The 27,775-nt window shown below is 39.5% G+C and overlaps 1 protein-coding gene across 5 annotated transcripts in view; it reads left to right on the top strand.

The window, feature by feature from the left end:
- The window catches only part of LOC117990491 (neural cell adhesion molecule 1-like), a 165,024-nt gene that overhangs the window by 126,299 nt on the left and 10,950 nt on the right, over nt 1-27,775 (top strand). For all 5 annotated transcript variants that reach the window (XM_034977941.2, XM_069504681.1, XM_069504682.1 and 2 more), the window contains exons 9-13: nt 5,327-5,457; nt 8,002-8,161; nt 18,453-18,614; nt 21,550-21,684; nt 27,553-27,735. In XM_034977941.2, the coding sequence (XP_034833832.2) occupies nt 5,327-5,457; nt 8,002-8,161; nt 18,453-18,614; nt 21,550-21,684; nt 27,553-27,735 (771 nt within the window). The remainder of the gene's footprint in view (nt 1-5,326; nt 5,458-8,001; nt 8,162-18,452; nt 18,615-21,549; nt 21,685-27,552; nt 27,736-27,775) is intronic.

Consider the following 27,775-nt stretch of genomic DNA (forward strand, 5'->3'; position numbering starts at 1 on the left):
CAAAATAGCCTATAATATATCTGTCATCAAATTTCGTCAAAATAGGATGCACGGACGACCCTTGAAAAGGTAACGGAGACAGACAGACTAACACAGATACGTATTGCGTTTATAATTTTATTGTTAAGAATTTATCAGAAACTAGCTTCTGCCCGCGGCTTCGCCCGCGTGGTCTACAGGAAACAAATGGCATTTTTTTTCAGAAACAAACATTATAACATCAGGACACGCACTCTGAACAGCACCGAATAACACATTATATAACCTTCCAACCCTCATTTCACTCCTTTAGGGGGGGGATTTTCTTAGTCGTTCTTCTTTCATAGTCGTTTCTTAGCTGACACCGAACCTCAAGAAAAAACCTACTTTCCAAATTTCAAGTCAATTATAATATCAATAATTAAAACTTTCCCATACAAACTTACATCCCCTATTTTACCACCCTTATGGGCGAATTTTCCAAAAATCCTGAAACACGTATTTCTTCATTTGTGACCGAAAACCCAAATACCAATTTTCATGCAAATAACTTGAAAAATGACCGACTTTCATACAAACTTCCATCCCCCATTTAACCCACTTAGGGGTGGAATTTCGAAAAATCCTTTCTTAGTGGATACCTACTCTTTACAAAGAATAGACCCTCCAAATTTCATGTCTTTAGGACCAGCGGTTTAGGCTGTGCGTTGATTTCACATACAAACTTACATCCCCTATTTTACCACCCTTATGGGCGAATTTTTCAAAAATCCTGAAACACATATTTCTTCATTTGTGACCGAAAACCCAAATACCAATTTTCATGCAAATAACTTGAAAAATGACTGACTTTCATACAAACTTCCATCCCCCATTTAACCCACTTAGGGGTGAAATTTCGAAAAATCCTTTCTTAGTGGATACCTACTCTTCACAAAGAATAGACCCTCCAAATTTCATGTCTTTAGGACCAGCGGTTTAGGCTGTGCGTTGATATATATGTCAGTCAGTCAGTCAGTCAGTCAGGACTTTGAATTTTATATATATAGAAGATGAACAAATCCTAGCTACGTAACTATCTACGTCAGAACGATTTTCTACCTAACGGTAACGATTATTGCCAGATGTTACTGATACTATCTAAGTATCTAGAGCCGCATGGACCTAACCAGCTTTTCAAAGGATAGATTTTCAGATATACGAGGTTTAATGCAAGGTATAATGGCAAAATCGTCATAATCTGGCCGTTCTAAATTCTCAGATGAATTTTAATGAACATTTCGAACAATCCAACTTAGGCAGTGGTCCGACTGCCGACGATGAACGAGAAACGAGTAACGACTTAAACGAGTTGGCGATCGGCCGGAAGCGAGTGTGAAGTTTCGATAGTTTTGTCGCCAGGCAAGCGAGTGTGCAAGTGCGACGAGCGATTACTCGCGCCATTCCTCCGCGGTCGCTCAGTCCTGTGCAAACCAGCGCGCGCGTTACAAGTGTACAAGCGAGCGAGCGTCGCTGAACGAATATCGTTGAGCGAGTTTATTTTTGAAAGTGAACTAGTAAAGCGAGTCGCCGCCGGCAGTGTGAACAGTCAGAGAGCAACTTTTGATGTATGCATCTCTTTCGTTTACACGAAATGTACATTTGTTGTGCGTTTCTTGAGAGAGAAAATTGCCGAATTTAGTCGTTTTCTCGCGCGGCGGTCGAACCACTGCCTAAACATGGAAATGATTTTGGAACCGCGTATAGGAAATTTCGCTTTGCTTCTAGTATGCAGATTTGTTGGAAATCAGTTGATGTTACGGGGTAATAGCATAACGTTCGTATAATGTAGGCATATCTGCCCCCTATACAGACTATTTTGATTCAATTTCTGAATCATCAACTGATTGACGTCTACTGCTAGACATAATATGTAGATCTCTTGTAGAGATGATGATTTCCACATGCGACTTGTTTCTGTCCACCTAGATGGGAGTCTTCCAACGCTATTTTTTCCGGTGTCTCGTCATCGTAGCACCTTGGGACTCTAACGTCTATCGTGTTTTCAAACTATATACTCTGCCAATTGCCACTTCAGATTCGCAACCCGTTTAGCTATGTCGGTCAATACGCTTTTCGTATGGATCTCCTCATTTTTACGGTTGCCTCAAAGGGAAAAACGGAATCCTTATAGGATCACTTTGTTGTCTTATTCATCACATTATCGTGCAAAATGTCGAAAAATTACGACTGTAGTACGGAACCCTCGTTGCGCGAGCCTGAGTCCCACTTGGCCGGTTGTTTTTTTTATTTGATCTCGTAGAGAAACTCCAAGCATAGCTGTCACCACCATCCGCCAGCTAGCGACCATGTCTCAGATCCTATGGCATGACTAGTAACACGCACTATTCGAAGACTTTAGTCTTCAGATACTAAGAAATTTTAGACGCGAAGACTCGAAGCTTCCCGAGAATGGTTCTTACTGAGAGAAAAATTTAAAAACTGCCTAGTAAAGTAGGCAGTACGAAGTTCGCCGGGCCAGCTAGTTGAAAATAATTATACCTACCTTCCATGCGGCCTAGTATGCTATGGCGCAATAATTGCTCTGGCGTAAAGGAAGCTTCCTCCTCACCTATGGTGCTGAAACGTGGACACTAACAAACGGCCTTGTCCACAAATTCAAAGTCCCTCAGCGAGCTATGGAGAGGGCTATGTTAGGAGTTTCCTTGAGGGACAAGATCAGAAATGAGGAGATCCGCAGGAGAACCAAGGTCACTGACATAGCCCAAACTATTAGCAATCTGAAGTGGCAGTGGGCAGGTCATGCCTGTCGTAGAGGCGATCGCCGTTGGAGCCGGAAAGTCCTTGAGTGGAGACCGCGTTTAAGCAAGCGTAGTGTGGGACGCCCTCCAGCACGATGGACCGACGATATAAAGAGGCTGGCGGGAAGTGGCTGGATGAGGAAGGCTGAGGACCGGGTGTGGTGGCGCTCTTTAGGGAAGGCCTGTGTCCAACAGTGGACGTCCACAGGCTGATGATGATGATGAAAGGAAGCTTTACAACCGCGAACGCCTTGTCTTTTGAAATACTTTAATTGAGAACAGTCTCTATCGGTGATTGGAGGATATTCTCAGAAACCCTAAGCGTAATTCCACTTAAGTAATTTCAAAGTAATGGAATTTCAACCTACTCCGAATTGCCCTGAAAGGGGAGAGGACCCTTCGAGTTTTAATGGCTTAAGTACAATCTTGAATAGGATTACCTTATTGACATTTTGGAAATATTATTAATAAACTTGTTTGACGTTCAATAAAGTGATTACTTATTAATTAATAATCTTGACTTCGGTATTGGTGAATTTTGAGAATATTTTAACTTTGATAGATTGGCTCTTGATTTTATTTGATGGTTGCGGAATTAGGAAGGTTAAAATTATTTCTTAAAAGTCTTCATACAAACGTTGAGCCTTGACCGTCACATTACCATCATGTGATGTGATGAATAAGACAACAAAGTGATCCTCACTTTGTTGTCTTATTCATCACATTATCGTGCAAAATGTCGAAAAATTACGACTGTAGTACGGAACCCTCGTTGCGCGAGCCTGAGTCCCACTTGGCCGGTTGTTTTTTTTATTTGATCTCGTAGAGAAACTCCAAGCATAGCTGTCACCACCATCCGCCAGCTAGCGACCATGTCTCAGATCCTATGGCATGACTAGTAACACGCACTATTCGAAGACTTTAGTCTTCAGATACTAAAAAATTTTAGACGCGAAGACTCGAAGCTTCCCGAGAATGGTTCTTACTGAGAGAAAAATTTAAAAAGTGCCTGAAAAAGTAGGCAATAATTATACCTACCTTCCATGCGGCCTAGTATGGTACGGCGCAATAATTGCTCTGGCGTAAAGGAAGCTTCCTCCTCACCTATGGTGCTGAAACGTGGACATTAACAAACGGCCTTGTCCACAAATTCAAAGTCGCTCAGCGAGCTATGGAGAGGGCTATGTTAGGAGTTTCCTTGAGGGACAAGATCAGAAATGAGGAGATCCGCAGGAGAACCAAGGTCACTGACATAGCCCAAACTATTAGCAATCTGAAGTGGCAGTGGGCAGGTCATGCCTGTCGTAGAGGCGATCGCCGTTGGAGCCGGAAAGTCCTTGAGTGGAGACCGCGTTTAAGCAAGCGTAGTGTGGGACGCCCTCCAGCACGATGGACCGACGATATAAAGAGGCTGGCGGGAAGTGGCTGGATGAGGAAGGCTGAGGACCGGGTGTGGTGGCGCTCTTTAGGGAAGGCCTATGACCAACAGTGGACGTCCACAGGCTGATGATGATGATGAAAGGAAGCTTTACAACCGCGAACGCCTTGTCTTTTGAAATACTTTAATTGAGAACAGTCTCTATCGGTGATTGGAGGATATTCTCAGAAACCCTAAGCGTAATTCCACTTAAGTAATTTCAAAGTAATGGAATTTCAACCTACTCCGAATTCCCCTGAAAGGGGAGAGGACCCTTCGAGTTTTAATGGCTTAAGTACAATCTTGAATAGGATTACCTTATTGACATTTTGGAAATATTATTAATAAACTTGTTTGACGTTCAATAAAGTGATTACTTATTAATTAATAATCTTGACTTCGGTATTGGTGAATTTTGAGAATATTTTAACTTTGATAGATTGGCTCTTGATTTTATTTGATGGTTGCGGAATTAGGAAGGTTAAAATTATTTCTTAAAAGTCTTCATACAAACGTTGAGCCTTGACCGTCACATTATCATCATGAGCGTCAATTTTTTTTTATCATTTTTCAACTTCCATCACCTATAATCTCAGTAGGAAAACAAGTCAAGTGCGATGGCAGAATACGCATACGGCTCTGCAGTAAAGTTGTTAAAAACCTTGACAGCCTTTATTTCGTAAAAATAGGTTTTTTCCAAAAACCTCGTACCTAATGATTTTTAAATACCTATTCAAAAATCACTTGAAGGGGCAAAACAAAATTTAAATATAAATAATTATGCCTTTGCATTAATAAGTATTTAAAACAGCTGTAGGTACTAAACAACTCTACAGTTCTTTATAGTTTAAGAAAGAATTAGCTTTTGGGCCATCCAAAGGGGCAATGCTGCTAGCATCTTGGGTAGGTACAATGCCTTGCTGCGGAGGTCTCGATGAGGTTTTAGAATTAATTTCATTTATTTTAATACCCTATTTAGTTTTAATTTTAAAGTTTATTCTATAGGATTGTTTTTATTAATAAGACTTAGTACTTAGAAACTGTAAAAGATGGAATTCAGAGGATGTCAGTCCAAATAGAAGTCCTCAGTCCATAGAAGAAGATTTCTAAGACGCAGTTTTTGTTTCAGATCCACCAGTCGTATCACTGTCTCTCGGCAGCACATTGAACCCTCACGATATCAAGGAAGGGGATGACGTGTACTTCGAATGTTCAGTTCGAGCTAATCCTAAAGAGCACCGGATTTCATGGTATCACAATGTAAGTTTTTTTTTTTGTTTTACATCTAGTTAAATTTTTAAAATATAAAATGTTTGTATTTTGGAATAATTAAAAAAATCATCAACTCGAAAGTGTGAGAAACAATAGTAATTTACTAGACATAACGTGAATAGTAGGTAGGTACATCCACTCGAACCGCGCTTCGAATAAAGTGAAAATGTTTAGAGCAAAATGAGCTCTCGCACGTAAAATACGGCATAAACTAGCCTGCACGCACGCGGTACTACTATTGGTTCGAGGTCTCATTCGAGTTCTGTTTTTCTCGATTGTAAATTTGCCATTTTTGACTCTGACAAAATCATTTCGCTTCGGGTAAACAACCATTACAATTTCAGCGTGTATACAAATCATGCCCGCTTGAAATGGTGGCAAGAAAATTGGCTGCATTTCCGCGCTGAACAGCCAGGCTGATCCGTTGGGCAAAACATGAGCCAGCCTTCTGTCACCGGAACTCTGGGCTTTCCGACGCGAGGTTGCCATTCCTGCATTTTAGTACTTTAAGAGCCTGTGGGCGTAGTAAATTAACCACAGACGGAATTCCAAAGACCAAAAAGAGTCATTATTCTGACTTTGATGTTTTTCCGGGCGAATTCATCACAAAACTAAACGCAAAACATTTTTTCCAATTCCATTTGCAATCGCGTAAACGCCGTATGGGGGGTGTAATTTCGCGGACCGTTTGAGACATATTTCGCAAATCTACTTATTACGCTGGGATATTTACGGATTTAGTGGAATACGAAATTTCGATATTCCGGTTTTCATAATATTTGTAAAATACCTATAAGTCCCGCAAATTTCTATTGCGCTGGCACCATGTCTCATTAACACCGAAATGACGTCATTTTGACGTCAGCCGAAATAAAAATATACCATCAGCTCGAAACTTCAGTCTAGTGCTGACGTCACTAAAATGGTGGCCACGCGCATTAGCAATTTGCGTTGGTTAACCAATAACCGTGATAAGGTATGTGGTAGCCTAGTGGTTAGGACGTCCGCCTTCCAATCGGAGGTCGGGGGTTCGATCCCGGGCACGCACCTCTAACTTTTCGGAGTTATGTGCGTTTTTAAGTAATTCAAATATCACTTGCTTTAACGGTGAAGGAAAACATCGTGAGGAAACCTGCATGCCTGAGAGTTCTCCATAATGTTCTCAAAGGTGTGTGAAGTCTGCCAAACTTGGCCAGCGTGGTAGACTATGGCCAAAACCCTTCTCACTCTGAGAGGAGACCTGTGCTCTGTAGTGAGCCGGTGATGGGTTCATCATGATGATGATGATGATGAACCAATAACCAATAGGTTGGTTCCTCAAAATCAATCTTTTTATTTGAACTAATGATTTTAATTTGAATGTATAATTGCAAAGAGATATTTTGTCAAGGTGGACTATTTAATTAGTCCATTGTTGAATTGAATAACGCCAAAACTTGAATCGGACGAAACTCAACAACACGTTTAAAAATCAAAATCAACCCGACTCTTCTTAAAAATTTCACTACGAACTCCGTTGGTGGTGGCATTTTTATGATTATATACTATTCAGCGGGCGATGGAAACAGCTATGCTTGGCATTTCTCTACCTAATCAAAGAAGAAATGAGGAGATCCGTAGGAGAACGAGAGTAACCGACACAGCTAAGTAAGGCACTTGTCCGACCACCGACGATTAGCGAGAAACAAGTTGAACTAAAAATTAGAAACAGCAATAGTTTGTCGTCAGCGACAAAACTATCCCAACTATCGCTATATGTTGTGAGTACGACGAGAAATTACTCGCAGCATGCGCCGGTCGTTCGATACAAGTCATACAAATTAATTTAATCCCTGCAAAACTGGGCGAGTATTTTGACCGCTATGAAAGCATCGCTGAGTGCTTTTTTCTTTGATAGCTGTTATTGCTGCGACAAATTAAGAATTTTCACCACATACAGAGTGCACAGTCAGTCAATATCCATACTAATATAATAAATTGCGAAAGTGGGTTTGTGTGTCTGTCTATTTGCTAGCTTTTCACGGCCCGTCCGTTAAACCGATTTGACGAAATTTGGTACAGAAATAGGTTGCATCCCGGGGAAAGACATAGGCTACATTTAATCCCGGAAAATCAAAGAGTTCCCACAGGGTTTAAATAAATCCACGCGGACAAAGACGCGGACATCATCTAGTCTAAATATATAAAAAGGTGACTGACTGACTGATCTATCAACTGTGCGTTGCTCAAACTACTGGACCGATTGGGCTGGAATTTTGCATGCAGATAGTTGTTATGACGTAGGCATCCGCTAAGAAAGGATTTTTGAAAATTCAACCCCTAAGGAGGTGTAATAGGGGTTCGAAATTTGTGTTGTCCACACGGACGAAATCGCGAGCATAAGCTAGTTAATAATATGTTCATTTCTTCTACTGACACGGAATCATACATCAATATTATTGTACGTTCCTCAAGAGCGAGAAAAACAGTCGATAGATTGTCGCTTCTTCGTCGGCGGTGGGACAAGTGCCTACACCAATTTTTATTTCATAGGATAAACCGGTGCTCCACAACGTGGTGTCAGGCGTTATAGTCAGCACCAAGTCGCTGGTGCTGCAGAAGGTGACGCGCGACCACAGCGGTGACTACTCGTGTCGCGCGACCAATTCGCTTGGCGAGACCGCGAGTCAGGCGACGCATCTCAGGATACTATGTAAGTTGACGTATTGTTTGTAGTTCATATATCTAGAGTCAGCACCAAGTCGTCTACTCTGTGGTCAGGATATAGGTACAGTACGCGACAGAAAATAATGTACATCGTACTTTAAAATAAGATTTCGGCTTTGTAGAGCGTTGTCTCTGTCACTCATACCTATGTGATGTTCTGTCGGTGTCAACGACAGAGACTCTACAAAACCGCTATCTCTTTCTAAAGTTCGATGTAAATTACTTTCGGCCTACTATTCGTAACCCCAACCTGACGCAACTTTTTAGTATTTAAGCGTGGAAAAACCCGAGTAAAATAAAAAATGGAAAACACATTTTCTCAATTTACCAACGAAGCATTTTCTGAGCGGGAATCTATAATCAATTTGGGAATATCAATCATTTTCCCAGACTTTCCCCGAAGACCGCCATGTAGATTTGTTACAGGCGAAAGCGCTAGCTAGATCCCAACCGATGTCTGATCAATTTGTATTTTTTTATTTTATTTATCAGCTTATCATAGAAGAAATAAAAAAAATATCGTAGGTTCCTACCTTTTGTTCAAAATATTCAGACTGTCCTTTTGAGGTTGTAAAACGAGACAGCGTTATATCCACAGAGTACTTTTTACATCATCATCATGATCAACCCATCACCGGCTCACTACAGAGTACGGGTCTCCTCTCAGACTGAGAAGGGTTTTGGCCATAGTCTACCACGCTGGCCATGTGCGGATTGGTAGACTTCACACACCTTTGAGAACATTATGGAGAATTGTCAGGCATGCAGGTTTCCTCACGATGTTTTCCTTCACCGTTAAGCAAGTGATATTTAATTAATTAAAACGCACATAACTCCGACAAGTTAGAGGTGCGTGCCCGGGATCGAACCCCCGACCACCGATTAGAAAGCGGACGTCCTAACCACTAGACTATCACATTTTACATACGGAAAGTTATTTCGCTAACATAAATCTCGATTTAGCTGAACTTAAGTCAGACTTAAGTCAAATAGATCTCATCTCAGCTTATAATTATTAGTGTGCCGGGAACTGGACATTGACATAATCCAAAATTTATTTTTGCAACTTGCTTAACAATATCAATCACTTGACTGTTAAAAACTAGGTCACGAAAAATCAATATGCAATGTTTCCAAAATAATATCTATGTTCCATAGAATTCGATTTTATGATTATGAGTAGGCAAGTTTTATCTACATACTAGACTATTTTGTAACTAAACAATAGTGACAAAATGGTTACAATGTAATTATTATCCAATTAACTGACACAGCTATATTAACGACTAGCTTATGCTCGCGACTTCGTCCGCGTGGACTACACAAATTTCGAACCCCTATTTCAACCCCTTGGCGGATGCATCATATCATCATATCAGCTATCTGCATGTCGAATTTCAGCCCGAACCATCCAGTTGACGACCTCCCTGGCGCAGTTGTGAGCGCTGTGGTCTTAATAGTGGGAGGTCCCGGGTTCGATTCCTGGCAGGGGTTTGGAATTTTATAATTTTCTAAATTTCTGGTCTGGTCTGGTGGGAGGCTTCGGCCGTGGCTAGTTACCACCCTACCGGCAAAGCCGTGCCGCCAAGCGATTTAGCGTTCCGGTACGATGCAGTGTAGAAACCAAAGGGGTATGGGTTTAATAAAAACTGGCATACCCCTTCCAGGTTAGCCCGCTATCATCTTAGACTGCATCATCACTTACCACCAGGTGAGATTGCAGTCAAGGGCTAACTTGTATCTGAATAAAAATAAAAAATAAATTAAAAAAAAAAGTGGTTTGAGCTGTGCGTTGATAGATCAGTCAGTCAGTCAGCCACCTTTTCCTTTTATGTATCATTTTTTTTTTGATTGTCTCTAGATATCTATTCAAAAATGAGTAATCAAAACCACATCAATCATTGTTAACCAAATATCAGATAAAAATTATCTAGCACGATTTATTTACCCCAATAATAATAGAGTTGCCTTAATACTAGAGGTGAAAATGTTTCACAAAACAGCCTCAAACCAGGCTCGGCTCACTTGATCAAGTAATCTTGATCTACTAAACTTTCTGTCTGTCTGTTTTATATCTTTTGGCGGGCCATCACCTTAACCGATTTTGACCAAATTTGGTACAACCAAACTGCTTGCATACCGGAGACGGAGATAAGCTACTTATCTCACGGAAAATCAAAGGGGTCCCACGTGATTTTTAGAAAAAATCGGAGACAAAGTCGCGAGCGTCGTCTACTCGTTACTTAATAAATATACAATCTCTACAATCATTGTACCATAGGAAGTAGAGACAAGTATAATAACACAGCCACTAAAAACAACTCAAACAAGATATCATTTTGTTTTTTAGTACTTTCTAACTCGTAGTTTTAAGCTTACCTAGTTTTAATTTAGTGAGCTGAATAAACTGTTATTTATTTATTTTATTTACAATTAGAATAATTTTTGGATGATTGGGTAACAGCGCTTTATTGGCGCCTTATGTATGAGATTTGCATCTCTATGGTGTATAACTCAATGCCAATAATAAATAATCTATATGAGAATGGGGTGGCGCGACATCAGACTATGGGGTGTGAATTTTGACATATCTAATCAATCATGGTATCTATCGCTTGCCGATGGGGAAAACGGGTATGATATTTCAGTAGGTATACGAACTAATAGATAAAGTTACGAAAGTAAACCCCAACTAACTACTAACTAACTAAGTACTATAACTAAGTACTATATTAATCTATACTAATAAATGAAATTGAATATTATGACTAAGTAATAATAATTATTAATGATTGCATGTTGACACACTTTTTTTTTACACTTTTCATGTCTGTTTTATTAATTCTAATATTGACATTAGTAATCATGTAATCCCAGTAGGTATTTTATTTCGTCTTGTATTCAATATTCTCCTTACAGTAATTATTTTTGATGACTTTTTTTTTTAATAGATAGGTATAGCTAGCAAACGAGCAGGCGGGTCACCTGATGTTAAGTGATTACCGCCGCCCATGAACATTTGCAGCACCAGAGGAGCCGCCGATGCGTTGCCGGCCTTTTAGGAATTTGTTGGTCCGCCCCTTGAATAACCCCATGTTCCCATCCCCATCTAGTGGGAACACCGCCGATGGGAGTTGGTTCCACAGTTTGCACGTGCGTGGAAAGAAGGATCTGGCGCAGCGGACGGTCGAAGACCATACTTAAATTACTTATGGATGACTTATTTAAATTAGGTATACCTATATTATGGACATTTATTGTACCTACTTAATAACATTGCACGCCAAACTTTGTAATACACTGCTTCCAAAAAATATTGTAACACCATTTCACGTGTATTTTTTGCAATAAAGAATTATGAATTATGAATTAAACTATAGTACATGACAGGTTGAGATGGGTACGCCCCGCACAGCCGCAACAGCCCCCGCGCCAACCAACGGTGCGGGCTAGCGCAGGTGACGTGCGGATGTGCGGGGCGTCCCCGCCTTATACCTCGATTGCAATATCGACCTGTCACGTACTATAGCTGGGGCTTAAAGCCGTTATAAGTCCCGCAAAAATGACGTCATTTTGATGTTAATGAGACATGGTTCCAGCGCAATAGCAATTTGCGGGACTTATAAAAAGAAATGGACCAAGTTTGGTTAAAATGTTATCCCTATCTTTGACAAAGTCGGATAAATGTAAAGCCAATGAACACCCAACTTTTAAAAGAATGATTGGGTATTCATTAAGCAAGTTTCCGTTCCAAAATGAAATTATTTAAAAACCTTTTCTTCACACAAAAAATGGTTTCTAATTTAGATTGGAAAAACAATTTCCTGAGTTATTTGATGTTTTATCTTTGACAGGGCGCTATTAACAAGAGCCGTAGACGAAGATTCTTAATTGAAAAAAAATGTACACAGTTTTTTTTTTATTAAAAAATATTACAATAAAATATTACAGTAAAAATTTCTGTGAACTTGAAGGACCGTTTGAACTTTTGGTAAATAGCAGTGAAAACGAAAGAATCTATGTATGTTACTACTTAGTACTACGTAGTAGGTACCGTCGTAACTCGTACCTCAATTTTGTCATGTTATATTATGATTTATCAAACACGCTGTATAAAGTAATAAAAACAGTGTTATAATTAACTTGGAAAGCTAAAAGGGACGTTGAATTCGGTTCGTTAAATCATAACCGAAGTCGAGCGACATATAAATTGTATTGCGAAGTTCAGAGCCGTAACTAGGACGGGTGGCAATATGGGTGCCTATAAACTAAAAACGCAAAATCTAAGCATACGTTTAGAAATTTAGTGTTTCCACAGATTTAAATAGAGTTTGTATTATATCCGTTTGGAATAAAGTACTTTTCAAATGATAATAGAATTTTTCTAATAGATCCGGAGAATCTAATAGATTCTGAATAATCTAGAGACTACACATACCTACACACAAAGTTGTAAAAATTTCACTCTTTCTTTATAGTTCCTATTAGTATAGATTTGGGGAATATTAATAATATTATGAAGGGAGATACGTAGTGTAACACGACTCAGTATACCCAGTCAGCGAGTCGGGATGCCGGAGTTATGCAGTTGTATGTAGTTAGTCGAACCTTACACGGTTCCATACTATAAATGCGAAAGTGTGTCTGTCTGTCTGCTTGCTTTTCACGGCCCAACAGTGTAACCGATTTTTATGAGATTGGGTACAGAGTTAGCTTACACCCCGGGGAACGACATAGACTACTTTTTATCTCGGAAAATTAAAGTTCCCACGGGATTTTTAATAAACCTAAATCCACGCGGACGAAGTCGCGGGCATCATCTAGTAGGGTAATATAGGTGATTGACTTTCATTCCTATACGAGGTGTAGCAAAATCTTTCTCACCAACCCTAAATTGGATAAAAAACATAATGAGGATGATTATCATAAAAATTATAACAGTACCTACCTACCTAATGAAAATAAAAATTCAAATTTTCAATTTTTTTCTGATTTTTTGATATTAGTAACGCGTAAAATTAAATGTCTAAATAGGAACCATATTATTTATTATCTAGCCCTAGGTGTTCATGACTAGTTGCGGCCCTGTCGAAATGTTCCCCTCGGTCGGGCGCAATGCTGGGATTCATTAAGGTGCTTATAAAATTGCGCTTTTCGGTTCTGCTCTACATTTTCATTAAAGACTCCAATATTTGCTCGCATAATACGGCGCCCTTCGAGGATTGAGATTATGAGAATAAATAAAGTAACTCCATCCTAATTTTATTTGTCCTAGCATTTTCCCGGTATTTAAACAGCGTCTGCATAATTATAATTTAGATTTCATATTTGATTTCTTTTTGGATAATTTTAAGGAAGAGGGTCTCTCGGGTCCCTCTTCTTTGTAGTGGTTTTCGAAGTCTGTTATTTTATATTTTTAGGGTTCCGTTCCTCAAAAACAAAAAAGGAACCCTTTAAGGGTCACTTTGTTGTCTGTCTGTCTTTCCGTCTGTACTTCTGTCCATCTGTCCGTCTGTCCGTCTCCCTTCCAACTCCATAGTCAGTGATAATCATAGGCTTAGAATCAGTGGCGTGCAGGTCATAGAGGCATAAATTCACTGCTTACCCCAGTTGTAATAGCTCAATTCATATTTTTCATTATGACCTGCCAGTAAACAGGTTCCTACCTAACTAATGCATACCCTGGCTTCTAACCGTGTGCACGCCACTGTTTAGAATGTACAGCGAAAAAATTCTAAGCCTATGGTAATAATCATCTATTGTCTTCTAAACCACATGTGTCTGCAAAATTTCAACTAAATCGGGCATTAAGAAGTAGCTGAAAAATCTGTTATAAAATGCTTTTAAAAAGGTAGAAGTAGTATCATCATCATGATAAACTCATCGCTGGCTCACTACAGAGCACGGGTCTCCTCTTTTTGAAGAAGAGTTTCGGCCATAGGCTGCCACGCTGAACAAGTGCGAATTGGTAGACTTCACACATCTTTGAAAACATTATGGAGAACTTTCAGGTATGCAGGTCTCCTCGCGATGTTTTCCTTCGCCGCTAAATCAACTGATATTTAATTATTTAAAACACACATAACTCTGAAAAGTTAGAGGTGAGTGCCCGGAATCGAACCTCCAACCTCCAATTAGGAGGCGGATGTCCTTACCACTAGGCTATCATCGCTTCTTAAAAGTAGTATAGCTTTAAGATAAGTTAAAGATACATCTATCACACACCGGCTTTACTCATGTGTTTCAAGTAAAAGATAAAGTAAGGCAAGTTAAAGATATCTCAGGCAAAGGTGGTTTATAAGCATCGATATACTTAAATGACAAGATCAAGACAAAATTTTTCACGGTTTTGGAACCAAATAAATCAGCGCCATCTCTTAGATTACTAATGAACGACCCGTTTGAAATCCAGACGTCACTGAGGTTGCATTGGCGCTAAAGCACCACTGAGTCGGTGCCATTTTGTTTTTTAAATAGCTCTGTCCATACGAAGTAATATAGAAGTCAATGTTTATAAGGAGTCAAACCTGCGATACCTTCGTTAAGCCATCACGATCCCTAGGTGCTCACGGGCTTCATAGAATATGTTGCAGGATTTTCTTATTGTGCTCCTAATTATAAATCGATTAACTTCCAAACCGCGGGAGTTGGATAAAAGCCATCAAAATCCCATCGATCATCGACTGACGAACGGTAAACATACTCTACCGGGATTCAACGTATCCACTACGTACCTACATATTTTTTTTTTAATTCAAATACAAGTTAGCCCTTGACTGCAATCTCACCTGGTGGTAAGTGATGATGCAGTCTAAGATGATAGCGGGCTAACCTGGAAGGGGTATGGCAGTTTTTATTAAACCCATACCCCTTTGGTTTCTACACGGCATCGTACCGGAACACTAAATCGCTTGGCGGCACGGCTTTGCCGGTAGGGTGGTAACTAGCCACGGCCGAAGCCCCCCACCAGACCAGACCAGAAATTTAGAAATTATAAAATTCCAAACCCCTGCCAGGAATCGAACCCGGGACTTCCCACTATTAAGACCACAGCGCTCACCACTGTGCCAGGGAGGTCGTCAAAATACACGTACAATACTAACCTTATAAGAATAGTACTAGTATTACCGTGACTTAGAGGTCAGAGCATCGGGCGCTATCCCAGGAGACGCAGGTTCGAATCCTGCTGGTTCCGCAATTTTTGATATGTATTTATAATACTATTTTATACATGGCATAATCTTGTACCTATATCAAATATTTGAAAAGTGCAACCGCCGAGTTTCTTGCTGGTTCTTCTCGGTAGGAGAGGCATTCCGATCCAGTGGTAGATGCATCCGACTATTCGAAAGTACTTGTAAAAGTTTATTCGAATAAAAAAGATTTTTATTTTTATTTATTTTTTATTTTATTAGTTAGTTCCTTGAAGTGTACGCAAAAACACTACTTATCATAGAAAGTAGAGCTTTTTTTTCCCCCTTTCCTCTCCAACTAAGCATCGAGCTTGTGCTAGGAGTAGGTACGACAATAGTGCAACGGGCGGGGTTTGAACCGTCGACCTTTCGGTTTTCAGTCCACTGCTCTATCCGTTGAGCTATTGAGGCTCATTTTTTGAGGAGAGCTTTGTTTATTATTTATAGAATAAACTAGACAAAGTCATATATTATCAAACCATCGCTGACCCATTGCTAAGGTCTCAGACTAAAAAGGATTTAAACCATAGACCATCATAAGAATAATAAGAATAAGAATAATTTATTTTGAATGAATTTAGAATTTAGACACAAGAAACGAGTTTCCTACCCTCTGCACTAGGAAAACCCTGTATTGCAGAAGGCAGTTACAAGTCTTTTTTTTTAAAGAATATTAGCCATGTTAAATGACTAATATTCCCCTTTCCTCTCCAATTAAGCGTCAGGCTTGTGCTAGGAGTAGGTACGACAATAGTGCAACGGGCGGGATTTGAACCGTCGACCTTTCGGTTTTCAGTCCACTCCTATACCGGTTGAGCTATTGAGGCTCTAAATTTTCTAAAACTAACGACTTAATATATTATATCTAATATTATCATGCTAGTCCAGTGCAGATTGCTTGGAATAGAATACTAGACCACCCCCCTATCCCCCCCCCCCCTATCCATAAAAAATCCCGTGAATACTCCTTACCCGGGACAAAAAGTAGCATAGGTATATCCTTCTCTGGGTTGCAAGGTGGTTGCAAGATAACTGTGTGCCAAATATGGTGGAACTCAGTTAATGGGATGGGACGTAAAAAGCTAGCAGACAGACAGGCACGCTTTCGCATTTAATTATAATATCAGTATGGATATGGAAAATAAACTCTTTCACTGTACCGGTGTTTTAGTATAACCTTATTTGTCTTGCTAATTTCTAGCTTCAAACTTGAACATTTCATTAAAATCCCGTAGAAATAAACATTATTTTTATTTTATGTAAATTTATATGTTCAATTCAAAATACACAGTGTTATGCTAAATACTTTGCTGGAATAACTTATAAGACCAATTTATTTTCACATGCCTGTTTCATTATAACATTATATCAAAGCACACTTTAAACTGACAGGTTATATAAGTTTAAAGAGCGTGTTTCCGATATACCTATCCGACTATTTTTCCGATCCGTTAATATGTCTATGCATTTATAAGCAAATGCCTTAAAATTAGCTTTTGCATTGCAAATATTTTATGAAACTGCAGATAGGCAAAGCTTATCAGTACCCATCAGTACCCATATTATAAATGTGAAAGTGTGTTTGTTTGTTGGGGTATCTGTAGCGAACTATGGGTACGGTCGAGCTTACAACATAGAGCTCACGTAAAACTTAATTTCAGAAATTTATTTTTTTATTTATAGAAGCAGGCGTTACTTTGCGGAAGTCCATGATATACAATGAACCAAAAGCTTAATTTGCTATAATCCGCTGAAACAGATCGAATCTGTATGGTACAACATGCAGCATGGGAAATGCACCGCCCGCAATTGTGCACAATTGTGCATTGTAAGGTCTACATCTCCTGAGGATGCTCCGGAGTAGGATGTTTGGGCGAAACGTGCGTCGACTCTGTTTTGGGATTTGTGTGGTGCTGCATGGTGATGGTGCGTATTGCTTGCCTGGTGGCTGCATGTTTAGCTGTGGGAGGGCGGGCGGCGCATTTCGCATGCTGCATGTTGCACCATACAGATTCGAACTGTTTCAGCAGATTATAGCAAGTTAAGCTTTTGGTTCATTGTTATTTTGAGCTATTTACGACGGATCATTGATCCCGTCTAAACAAATAGCATAGTGGAAACTCGCTCTTAGTTTGCCAACGAAGCCCCCGGTTCGTGTTTTAAATGAACTCTTAAATCATCTGCACTTTCAGTACGGCATGCGGAATTGTTAGAACAATCTAGATGGTGAAATTGCATATCCGTATTGTATGATTTAATTGCTTTTGCAAAAGAACCGTACGTGTGGAATTTAGAAAAACGGTTTATTGAAATCGGTTGAAATACATTTCCAGTTAATGTTCAATGTACCGATATTTATTAGTTTCTTCATCCGCAAGTTTCGTTTCAGTCATCATAATCATCAACCGATAGACGTCCACTGCTGGACATAGGACTCTTGTAGGGACTTCCACACGCCACGGTCTTGCGCCGCCTGAATCCAGCGGCTCCCTGGGACTCGTCTGATATCGTGCGTCCAAATAGTGGGGGGTCTTCCAACACTGAGTCTTCTGGTGCGAGGTTGCCATTCCAGCACCTTGGGACCCCAACGTCTATCGGTTTTACGAACTATATGCATTGCCACTTCAGCTTCGCAACCCGTTGAGCTATGTCGGTTACTCTAGTTCTCCTACGGATCTTCTCATTTCTGATTTGATCACGTAGAGAAACTCCAAGCATTGCTCTCTCCATCGCCCGCTGAGTGACTCTGAGCTTTCTTATCGTTGAATAGGTAATTTTAAATGATTATGAAGTTTCTTAGACAATACTGGGAAATAAATTACTTTTCCGCAACTAATATGGCACGAAAAATAATCTAGTGCCGATTAGTAACACTCATTTCCCTCCACCTAAAATTTAGTAAATGATAAAATAGGTTGTTTAACAATTGTGTCGAAAACCCTGAAGTAAGTTTGGAAAACCTGCCTACCTATTAATTCTCAGGATCTCTGCTCTCTCTCCTCCGTCATAAATCTAATTCAACAAGGACATAAATTTAATCTTCAGGACGGGTTCGTCAATTTTAACAGCATCCTTTGTTCGCAGATGCACCAGTATGTACCCACACGTCACCACAAGTACTAGGAGCGCAGTTGGACGAGGTGTTGCACGTTCGGTGTTCAGTCACAGCCAACCCGCCTGACGTCACGTTCTTCTGGCAGTTCAACAACAGCGGCGAGAGCCTGGAAGTCTCACCAGCTAAATTTGGTAAAATCATCTTTTTAATAAATTATTTAGAACAAGAGAACCGACTAGAATAAGGTCTAAATGTCTATCTCATAGACAGTAAAAGACGTCTTACTGATGTCTGTGTATCTATCTGTTACAAAGTTTACGCATTCGCGCATCATTCATCCTACTTGCAACTTTGTAGTTTTTGGTAGGTACTTGTGGGACTTATCTACCTATATCACCATCAACCACATCAACGTACAATATGTGGCGCACGAATTGCATTGCAATGCAAGCCGGGCATTAGTTAGTAATGCAAATGGAATGGGTAGGTACGTACTAAGTAACACTAACTTGGTCCCTACCTACACCGGCTCCTCCATCCCCAGCCAGTCCCAGACCAACCAGCTAACCTAGCACACTACAACATTAACTAGCCCAACAAACAGGAATCACATTATGTTACAACAACAATAATAATAAAACCTACAGTACGACACACACAGTGTCTACTGAGAAGTGCCCTCGGTTTTTATGACAACTGAAATTTGCTAGATAAGAAACAAAAAGGACAGAGGCATGTAAAATAACATATTCACCATACTCGGAAATAAAGAACCTTGATTCGTTCACGTAACACAAGTACAAAATCAAAGCTAAGCACACAAACTCGGAGCAAATCAAATTGTTCCAAAGATGTTCACTTCGTATTCAGAACACGTCACAAGTTCTCAGAAGTCTGAACTTGTATTAGATATAGACAGACAGATAGACAACAAAGTGATCCTATAAGGGTTCCGTTTTTCCTTTTGAGGTACGGAACCCTAGAAATGACAAAGGCATGTAATAAAATAACATATTCAACATACTCGGAAATAAAGAACCTTGATTCGTTCACGTAACACAAGTACAAAATCAAAGCTAAGTACACAAACTCGGAGCAAATCAAATTGTTCCTAAGATGTTCACTTGGTATTCAGAACACGTCACACGTTCTCTCAAGTCTGAACTTGTATTAGAAGGGAAGAATTCCAGATTAATAAGTTCGTACGGTTACGTCAGAGGCTCAAACTTGCTCAAACTTGTTTCAACTTGTGTTGCTATTTCATATACAAGCTTTTTGAATCTTTGCCAACGGTTTTCTGTTCGAGTTAATACTTTTAGAGCCCAAAAAGGTTTTCGATAAAAGCTGCAAGTCTAACGGCTGAATACAGTAATTTCTCTTGATGCTTATGAACGGCTTTAGTGTTAAAAGTAAGCTTTATGCTTATAAGCTGCTTTAGTGTTAAGTGATATAAGTCCCGCAAAATGCTAATGCGCGTGGCCGCCATTTTAGTGACGCCAGCACTAAACTGAAGTTTCGAACTGATGGTACCTATATTTTTATTTCGGCTGACGTCAAAGAAACGTAGCTCCAGCGCAATAGCAATTTGCGGGACTTATACAACTGGCATGCTATCTATTGTCTATTGATGGAACCATGTCAGAAGCCTTCAAGAAAGTATCAAGGGTCCAAAGGCAAAATGGCAGGCACTAGCCAGCGAAATCAGCAAGCCAAGCACCACCGGGGTCCGATTACCTAGCCCCTACCTGGCGAAGGAAGCCACGCCTTGAGGCCCGTACTCCCGACTTTCAGCCAAATGGAAAATCATCGTAATTCGAAAATCGTCATGTCTCAAAATCATCGTATAATATCATAGGTATAGTTCCCGGCAGTTAAATAGTCGCGTCTGACCTACGATGCGAGTACGAGCTCGCGCAGGTATTGTTCCACGCGCTCGTGTACTGTGTACGTATGTAGCACTCACACTAATGCAGATGGCGAACGCGAGATGCCGTGTCTGGTATATATAGTGTGTTATCTATGGATGCCGCGCAGCGCGCGAGCTGGCGTGCTCCGCTCCCTCGCGTTACCCGCCCCACTGACGCCTAAAAATGTTATTGCGGTTAACTTCAAGAACGACTATTTACTTGGCGCGGACTAGGTATACGTACCCGTTATTTAGGTACATTATAATACTTATTATAACGTGCATGGTCCTGTATCTTGTCAGTTCTCATCCATATCTCACATAGCAGTGGTCCACCGTCCAAACCTGCGTTGTGGTTGCACGGGCGGTTTTCTGATACCGTGCCAAGTCGGGTCTTGCGATAGTCATAAATTATTTTCAACGAAATGCATTACAGTTTAAATGCGGCGCTTATTTACTGCGGAATGGAAAGAGCATTATGAAATCGAGAAATTTCCTTTTATTTTTCGTAAAAGTAAGTATAATATTCGACCACAAATTTAATGATGAGGTCATAAGTAAATCCTGATACTACTATCGTTAATGTTCTGAGTTGCCTTATCAGGTCACAGGAACTTTCGCAATTTTTTTTAATAAATATATAAGAAACTCCACCGTTGTGCCAGATCCTTTTTTCCACGCACATGCAAACTGTGGAATCAACTCCCTTCGGCGGTGTTCCCACTAGATTACAACATGGGGTTATTCAAGGGGTGGACCAACAAATTCCTAAAAGGTCGGCAACGCATCGGCGGTTCCTCTGGTGCTGCAAACGTTAATGGGCGGCGGTAATCACTTAACATTAGGTGACCCGCCTGCTCGTTTGCTCGCTATCTCTATTTTTAAAAAGTAGCTCTTACTGGTGACATGACGCGTAAAAGAAGGTTTTATGCGAACAAATCCATTGTGCCAGATCTTTTTTTCCACGCAACTGCAAACTGCGGAACCAACTCCCTTTGGCGGTGTTCAGTCTAGATTTCGACACGGGATTATTCAAGGATTGACAAAATAAATTACTGAAAGACCGGGTCAAGTTTCCAGCGCAATAGCAATTTGCGGGACTTAGGTATATTATGCAATATTGTTGTTGTTCCTCACAGTTTGAGAGGATTCCACGGCACCTAGTGTCACTACACGAAATATAAAAAAACATAAAAATCACGTATCTACATTTTGTCCAGGTACAGCCAACGGCAGCACAAGCGAGCTAAGCTACAAGCCGCAAAGCGAACGCGACTACGGCGCGCTAAGCTGTCGGGGCAGCAACACCGTCGGCAGACAGCTTGAGCCATGTGTCTTCCAGATTGTACCCGCATGTGAGTTGTTTATACAGTGTGAAATTTTAATGGTTGTTTTCCCACTGCAAAACGTCTTGCCCTCAGTAGTACTATCAAAACATAGATTTCAAATTTAAAAATCATTTTTTTTAAATGGCTGTGACACACAGAAAGACTGACTAGACGGGTTAACTATTATACAGGCTGTAACCAGAACGCTGGCAAAAACTTAGCATTATTGTTGTACTAGATAAACACAATCCAATACCAAGAAGTAATAACCATTTACCTCATTTTGTATTTTTAGTGATTTAGTATTTTTGAAACCAGCAATGTATAGCGTACAAAACTCGGGTCAACGTCCCACCTACGACGTGGCAATGACTCCGAGTGACCTACTTAGGCAACGTTTGTTGACCTCTAGCGTAAGTCAGATGCAATATATCGTGAACTTTTACAAAAATATAGGATTTTTTACATATTATTTTGCGTTTTTTTTTGTGGCATCATATCAGTAATCATCACTACTTTTTACGATGAAACTCCTAAAAAATTGCGCCTAATAATATTTTAGTGGTAGGTATCTAAATGGTAGTAGCCCTAATGTTAGTCCCGGGTCTTAGTGCAAAGTTTCAGATGGCGCCGTTTGCAAAATAAGCTATTATATTTTAGTATCGATTAGCCGGAGTTTCTTATCGCCTCTATCGCAGTAAATTTAGAGACCAGTAAACATTATGTTTTATCGCTTTTTTTCAATGACTGACTGGCTGGTTGATCTATCAACGCACATCCTAAACTACTGGACGGATCTGGCTGAAATTTTGCATGCAAATAGCTGTTACGACGTAAGCATTTGCTTAGAAAGAATTGTTTAAAATTCAACACCTAAGGGAGTCCAATACGGATTTGAGATTTGGGTAGTCCATGCAGACGAAGTTGCGGGGTAATATAGTACCTGCTTAATAATATTGTGCTAGTGATAGTAGCCCTAAGATTAGTTCCGGTAACGGGTCTTAGTGCAAAGTTTCAGATGGCCGTTAGCGAAATAAGGTTATTATATTTTAGTATCGATTAGCCGGAGTTTCTTATCGCTCCTATCGCAATAGATTTATATACTGGTGAACATTATGTTATTATCACTTTTTTCAATAAAAAAGGGAAAACTGACTGACTAACTGACTGATTGATCTATCAACGCACAGCTCAAACTACTGGATGGATCTGGCTGAAATTTGGCATGTAAATAGCTATTATGACGTAAACATTTGCTAAGAAACAAATAGGGATTTCAAATTTGCGTAGTCCACGCGGACGAAGTCGCGGGGTAATCTAGTATGTACGTAATAATATTTAGCTAGTGGTACAGTAGCCCTAAGATTAGTCCCGGTAACGGGTCTTAGTGCAAAGTTTCAGATGGCCGTTGGCGGAATAAGCTATTATATTTTAGTATCGATTAGCCGGAGTTTCTTATCGCCTCTATCGCAGTAAATTTAGAGACCGGTGAACATTACGTTTTTATCGTTTTCAGTAACGGCTCGGTGACATAGGGCAAGCTACTGACTTGAGAGTATGTAACTATTGCTATCATGAGAGTATGTAGCCAAGCCATTATGTGCAAAAAATATTTGTGAGTTGAAAATAACTGAGTTGAAAAACCTTGAAATTTTCAAAAACTAATTCTTCTAAAAAGATTTTTTTGAAAGATCAGATAATAACCTCGGTCCTACGTAGCGTTTTTTTTTGAAACATCACTTTTTCGAAAATTTCCACAGTTTTTGAAAGCGTTGTCTCTGACACTCATACCTATGTGACGTTTTGTCGGTCTCAACAACAGAGACAATGCTCTACAAATCCGCTATCTTCGATGTACATTACTTTCTGCCGCGCAATGTGCTGTATTTGTTTGTGCATTAAATAAAAAAGTATAGTTTTAAAAAAGTACCTACCTACTTGATCAACTAACGCGCACTGGCGTCTGGCACTATGTAAGCAAGCGTTTAGGTTTTACCGTTTCCAATAACTTGCGAAAGTCTATTAGTAAACTTTTGTATACCTTTTACCCTACCTCCTACTTTATGTTTTATGGGGGTAATTTCTCAGATAGTTTTATGTTACGGGGTGAATCATTGTTATTGGTGTAACTTTTGTGATGTAATTTAAATAATGGCTAGATACAGCTCACACTAAAGCTTGTCAATAACTACATGTTTGTTAAGATTATAAAGATTTTATTTATTTGTTTATTTATTTATAACGATATGATCCTCATTTCAAGTTACAGATTTTATTTTATTTTTTATTTTATAATTTTTAAAAAGGAATAGACGATTATTATATTTAAAAAACTTAAATCTAAATTCAAAGTAAAATAAAACAACATTAAATTAAATTTTATAATTAAACTAGCTTATGCGCGCGATTTCGTCCGCGTGAGTTACAGAACTTTCAAACCCCTATTTTTTCCCTTGACTGAATTTTCAAAAATCCTTTCTTAGTGCATGTCTACGTCACAATAGCTCTCGCTCACACGTCACAATAATCACTGGACGGATCGGGCTGAAATTCTGCATGCAGATATATTATGCCGTAAGCATCCGCTACGAAAGGATTTTTGAAAATTCACTGAAAATTCAACCCCTAAGGAGGTAAATTAAATTTATTTGTGTAGTTCACGCAGACGAATTTTATCCCCTATTTTACCCCCTTAGGGAATGAATTTACAAAAGTTCTTTCTTAGCGGATGCCTACGTTATAATTAGCTATCTGCATGCCAAATTTCAGCCCGATCCGTCCAGTAGTTTGAGCTGTGCGTTGATAGATCAGTCAGTCAGTCAGCTTTTCTTTTATATTTATTAAAACCTTTGTAATATAAGAAGCTTTTAATAATATTATATCTTAATCCTAAAGTGCTTAAGAATATGATTTATGTCTATAAGTTGTTAGGTAAAGTATGTAATTTCATTCATTTTTGGATATACATAACTTAGCTTTGTTCTTGTGACAATGGAAAATTCATTAGTTAAAATGGAAAATGGAAACATGTTACATTTGAATAACTTATTTTGGTTACTTTACGTAACTGTGACCGAGTTCGAAAGCACGCTTTTATTAATTAATTAAAACTTTGTATGAAATGATTATAATTGTGTCAGCAACACTGACTAAATTACTAGTTATTTTTAGCTTATTTTAAAGAATTGGTTTGAATTCAAAGTAATGATCAAGATTTTTTGTGTTTAGGTCATTATTTCAATCGAGCTAGGAGACTCATAGGCGAAGACTCCCCTTTACTGGCGAAACTACAAAGTCTCGATCACCGCCGCAAGGTCGCCGGCTTATCAGTGTTTTATAGGATATATTTCGGAGAGTGTGCTCAGGAACTTTTCGATCTTGTCCCCCCTTCACCATTTTACCACCGAACCGCAAGACGTCGGGCGAGTTTCCATCCTTATGTCGTCGACATCCCATCTACACGCACGAAACGTTTTGCGTCATCATTCCTCATACGTATGGCTAAGGTTTGGAATACTCTTCCACGATATGTGTTTCCTACCAATTACAACCCGGGTATCTTTAAAACAAGAGTGAATAGGCATCTTCTAGGTAAACGCGTCCCATCTTAGGCCACATCATCACTTCCCATCAGGTGTGATTGTGGCCAAGCGTACACCTATAATGAATTTTAAAAAAAAAATGGTTGAAATGGCATTTATTCCCCGATCAAGTTAATATTTCAGTTAGGTTAGTCTAAAGACTAACCCTCTCGATAAGCCTCTACGCGTTGAGATTCATATCCGCGCGCAAGTTTAATATGAGAGGACATTTTAACTAAACTCATCTAAAAATACCCAATAATTCGCCTGCTTTTCTGACTGACTCTTTTAATTGCGTACCATAATTTGTTGAAGAAATGTGTAGAAAGCTTAAAATAACCCGCCCACAGGGTACATGTCGTATAATTATATCACTACCCACCTTATCCTACTAATATTATAAACTAATTGATCTGCCTGACTTCGCACACCTATGTAATCTATATATATAAAAGGAAAAGGTGACTGACTGACTGACTGACTGACTGACTGAATTATCAACGCACAGCTCAAACTACTGGACGGATCGGGCTGAAATTTGGCATGCAGATAGCTATTATCACGTAGGCATCCGCTAAGAAAGGATTTTTGAAAATTCAGCTCCTCAGGAGGTGAAATAGGTATTTGAAATTTTGTGGTCCACGCGGACGAAGTCGCGAGCATAAGCTAGTAATTTATAATACAGTCTATGTTACTTTTAGATACTTAAGTAGCTTTCTTATTAAAAACTTGTATGAACTATTATGAATGAACTATTAAAATCGGATCAGTAGTTTCAAAGTTTATCGACTAATTACAAACAAACAATTTTTTCTTCTTCATAATCGGCTATATATTATAATGCAAAACTGCGATTATTTGTTGGTATATTGCGGTTTGTCGTTCTAAAAATCCTCGAAAATGAAAGATCTAAAACTTAAATCCACGCGAACGTAGTCGCGGAAATGAAGCAGTTATTCATTAATTACCAAGAAAACAAATGATTGCCAAAATTTCTGGAAAATCACTAGAAAACACAGAATAATCCGCCCTTAAGGGGACTCAGTTCGGTGCTTTTTTCATACAAACGTAGGAGGGAAATTACAACAATATTCGATATTGTACGCACAAAACTAAGAATTATATCGATTTATCTCGTAATTATCTAGGTTTATTGATATATTGAAAACATTGAAAAAAATATTGATTTAAAAGTTACGAGGCTCAAAAAATTCCTATTTTAACACTAAATTAATGACAACTTTGGGCGTAAATAAATAAGATTAGGGATATGAAAATTCTAAAACAATTTATCATTAGACGTAGTTTATTTATTCATTAGTTGAAATAACTTTACTTTACAAACATAAATTCAGCAGGTTTTTCTCAAAAATACTTTCCTAAACCCTTTTCGCGCTTGATTTCGGTGAAAATCATCGTGCCTCTCAACTTTCTCAAACAGTGTCAAGTGAAAAGCAAACATGTTATCCACGTGCGCTGCCAATTTCGGTCGAGCGTCACCTTAAATGTTACATGTCGTATAATTATTAAATTATAAGGCATCACGAGATTAATTCTGAAAATTGCCTAATTGAAGCCTCAGTTGGCAGCAAGCTTGTACGTCGTTAGCTAAAACGGGATGTGGGATTATACGGGATGTTAATTATCCTCACGTGGGGTTTTATACTTGTAACATTTTGTTTACATCGTTGGATTGTCCGCCACGTCAGCCGTGATATCCTGGTGGTTACGACCTCTGCCTGAGGAACATCGTGAGGAACACTGCATGCCAGAGAGTTCTCCATAATGTTCTCAAAGGTGTGTAAAGTCTGCCAAACCACACTTGGCCAGCATGGTGGACTATGGCCAAACCCTTCTCATACTGAGAGCAGACCCGTGCTCTGTAGTGAGCTGGCTATGGGTTGATCATGATGATGATTGTAATTACAAATTACTAGCTACTATCATTAACCCATCGCCGGTCCACTACTGTTCGGGTCTCCTCTCAAAATGAGAAGAGTGTAGACCATAGTCCACCACGCAGGCCAAGTACAGATTGCCAGACTTGGCACACCTTTGAGAACATTATGGAAGACTCTCAGGCACGCAGGCTTCCTGTTGTTTTCCTACACCGTCAAAGCAAAAAATAATTGATTTGCTTAAAGCGCACATAATTCTGAAAAGGTAGAAATGCGTGCCGGAATCGTCCCCTGACTTCCCGAATAGGAGGCAGACGTCCCAACCACTAGGCTATCATGGCTCTATTGTATAGTATACTTTTTAAATGTAAAGAAATGTAAAGTATCTTTTCTAACAAAAAATATTTCTTCAACAGCTCGGCCCGCTCCCCCCCGCAACTGCTCGCTCCATGCTGGCACCAACAGCACGGAAGGAGTCAGCTGGCTCATCGTACGCTGTGTAGCTGGCTACGACGGGGGACTACCTCAGACCTTCGTGCTCGAAACCCTGGACCCTATCACCGGCAAGACGAAGTTCAACAGCAGTGTCAATGAGACAGGTACGGTAATTCATAACTACGACGACCTCCCTGGCGCAGT

This window comes from Maniola hyperantus, chromosome 18 (assembly GCF_902806685.2).
Source record: "Maniola hyperantus chromosome 18, iAphHyp1.2, whole genome shotgun sequence".
In the NCBI taxonomy this organism is placed as follows: domain Eukaryota; kingdom Metazoa; phylum Arthropoda; class Insecta; order Lepidoptera; family Nymphalidae; genus Maniola; species Maniola hyperantus.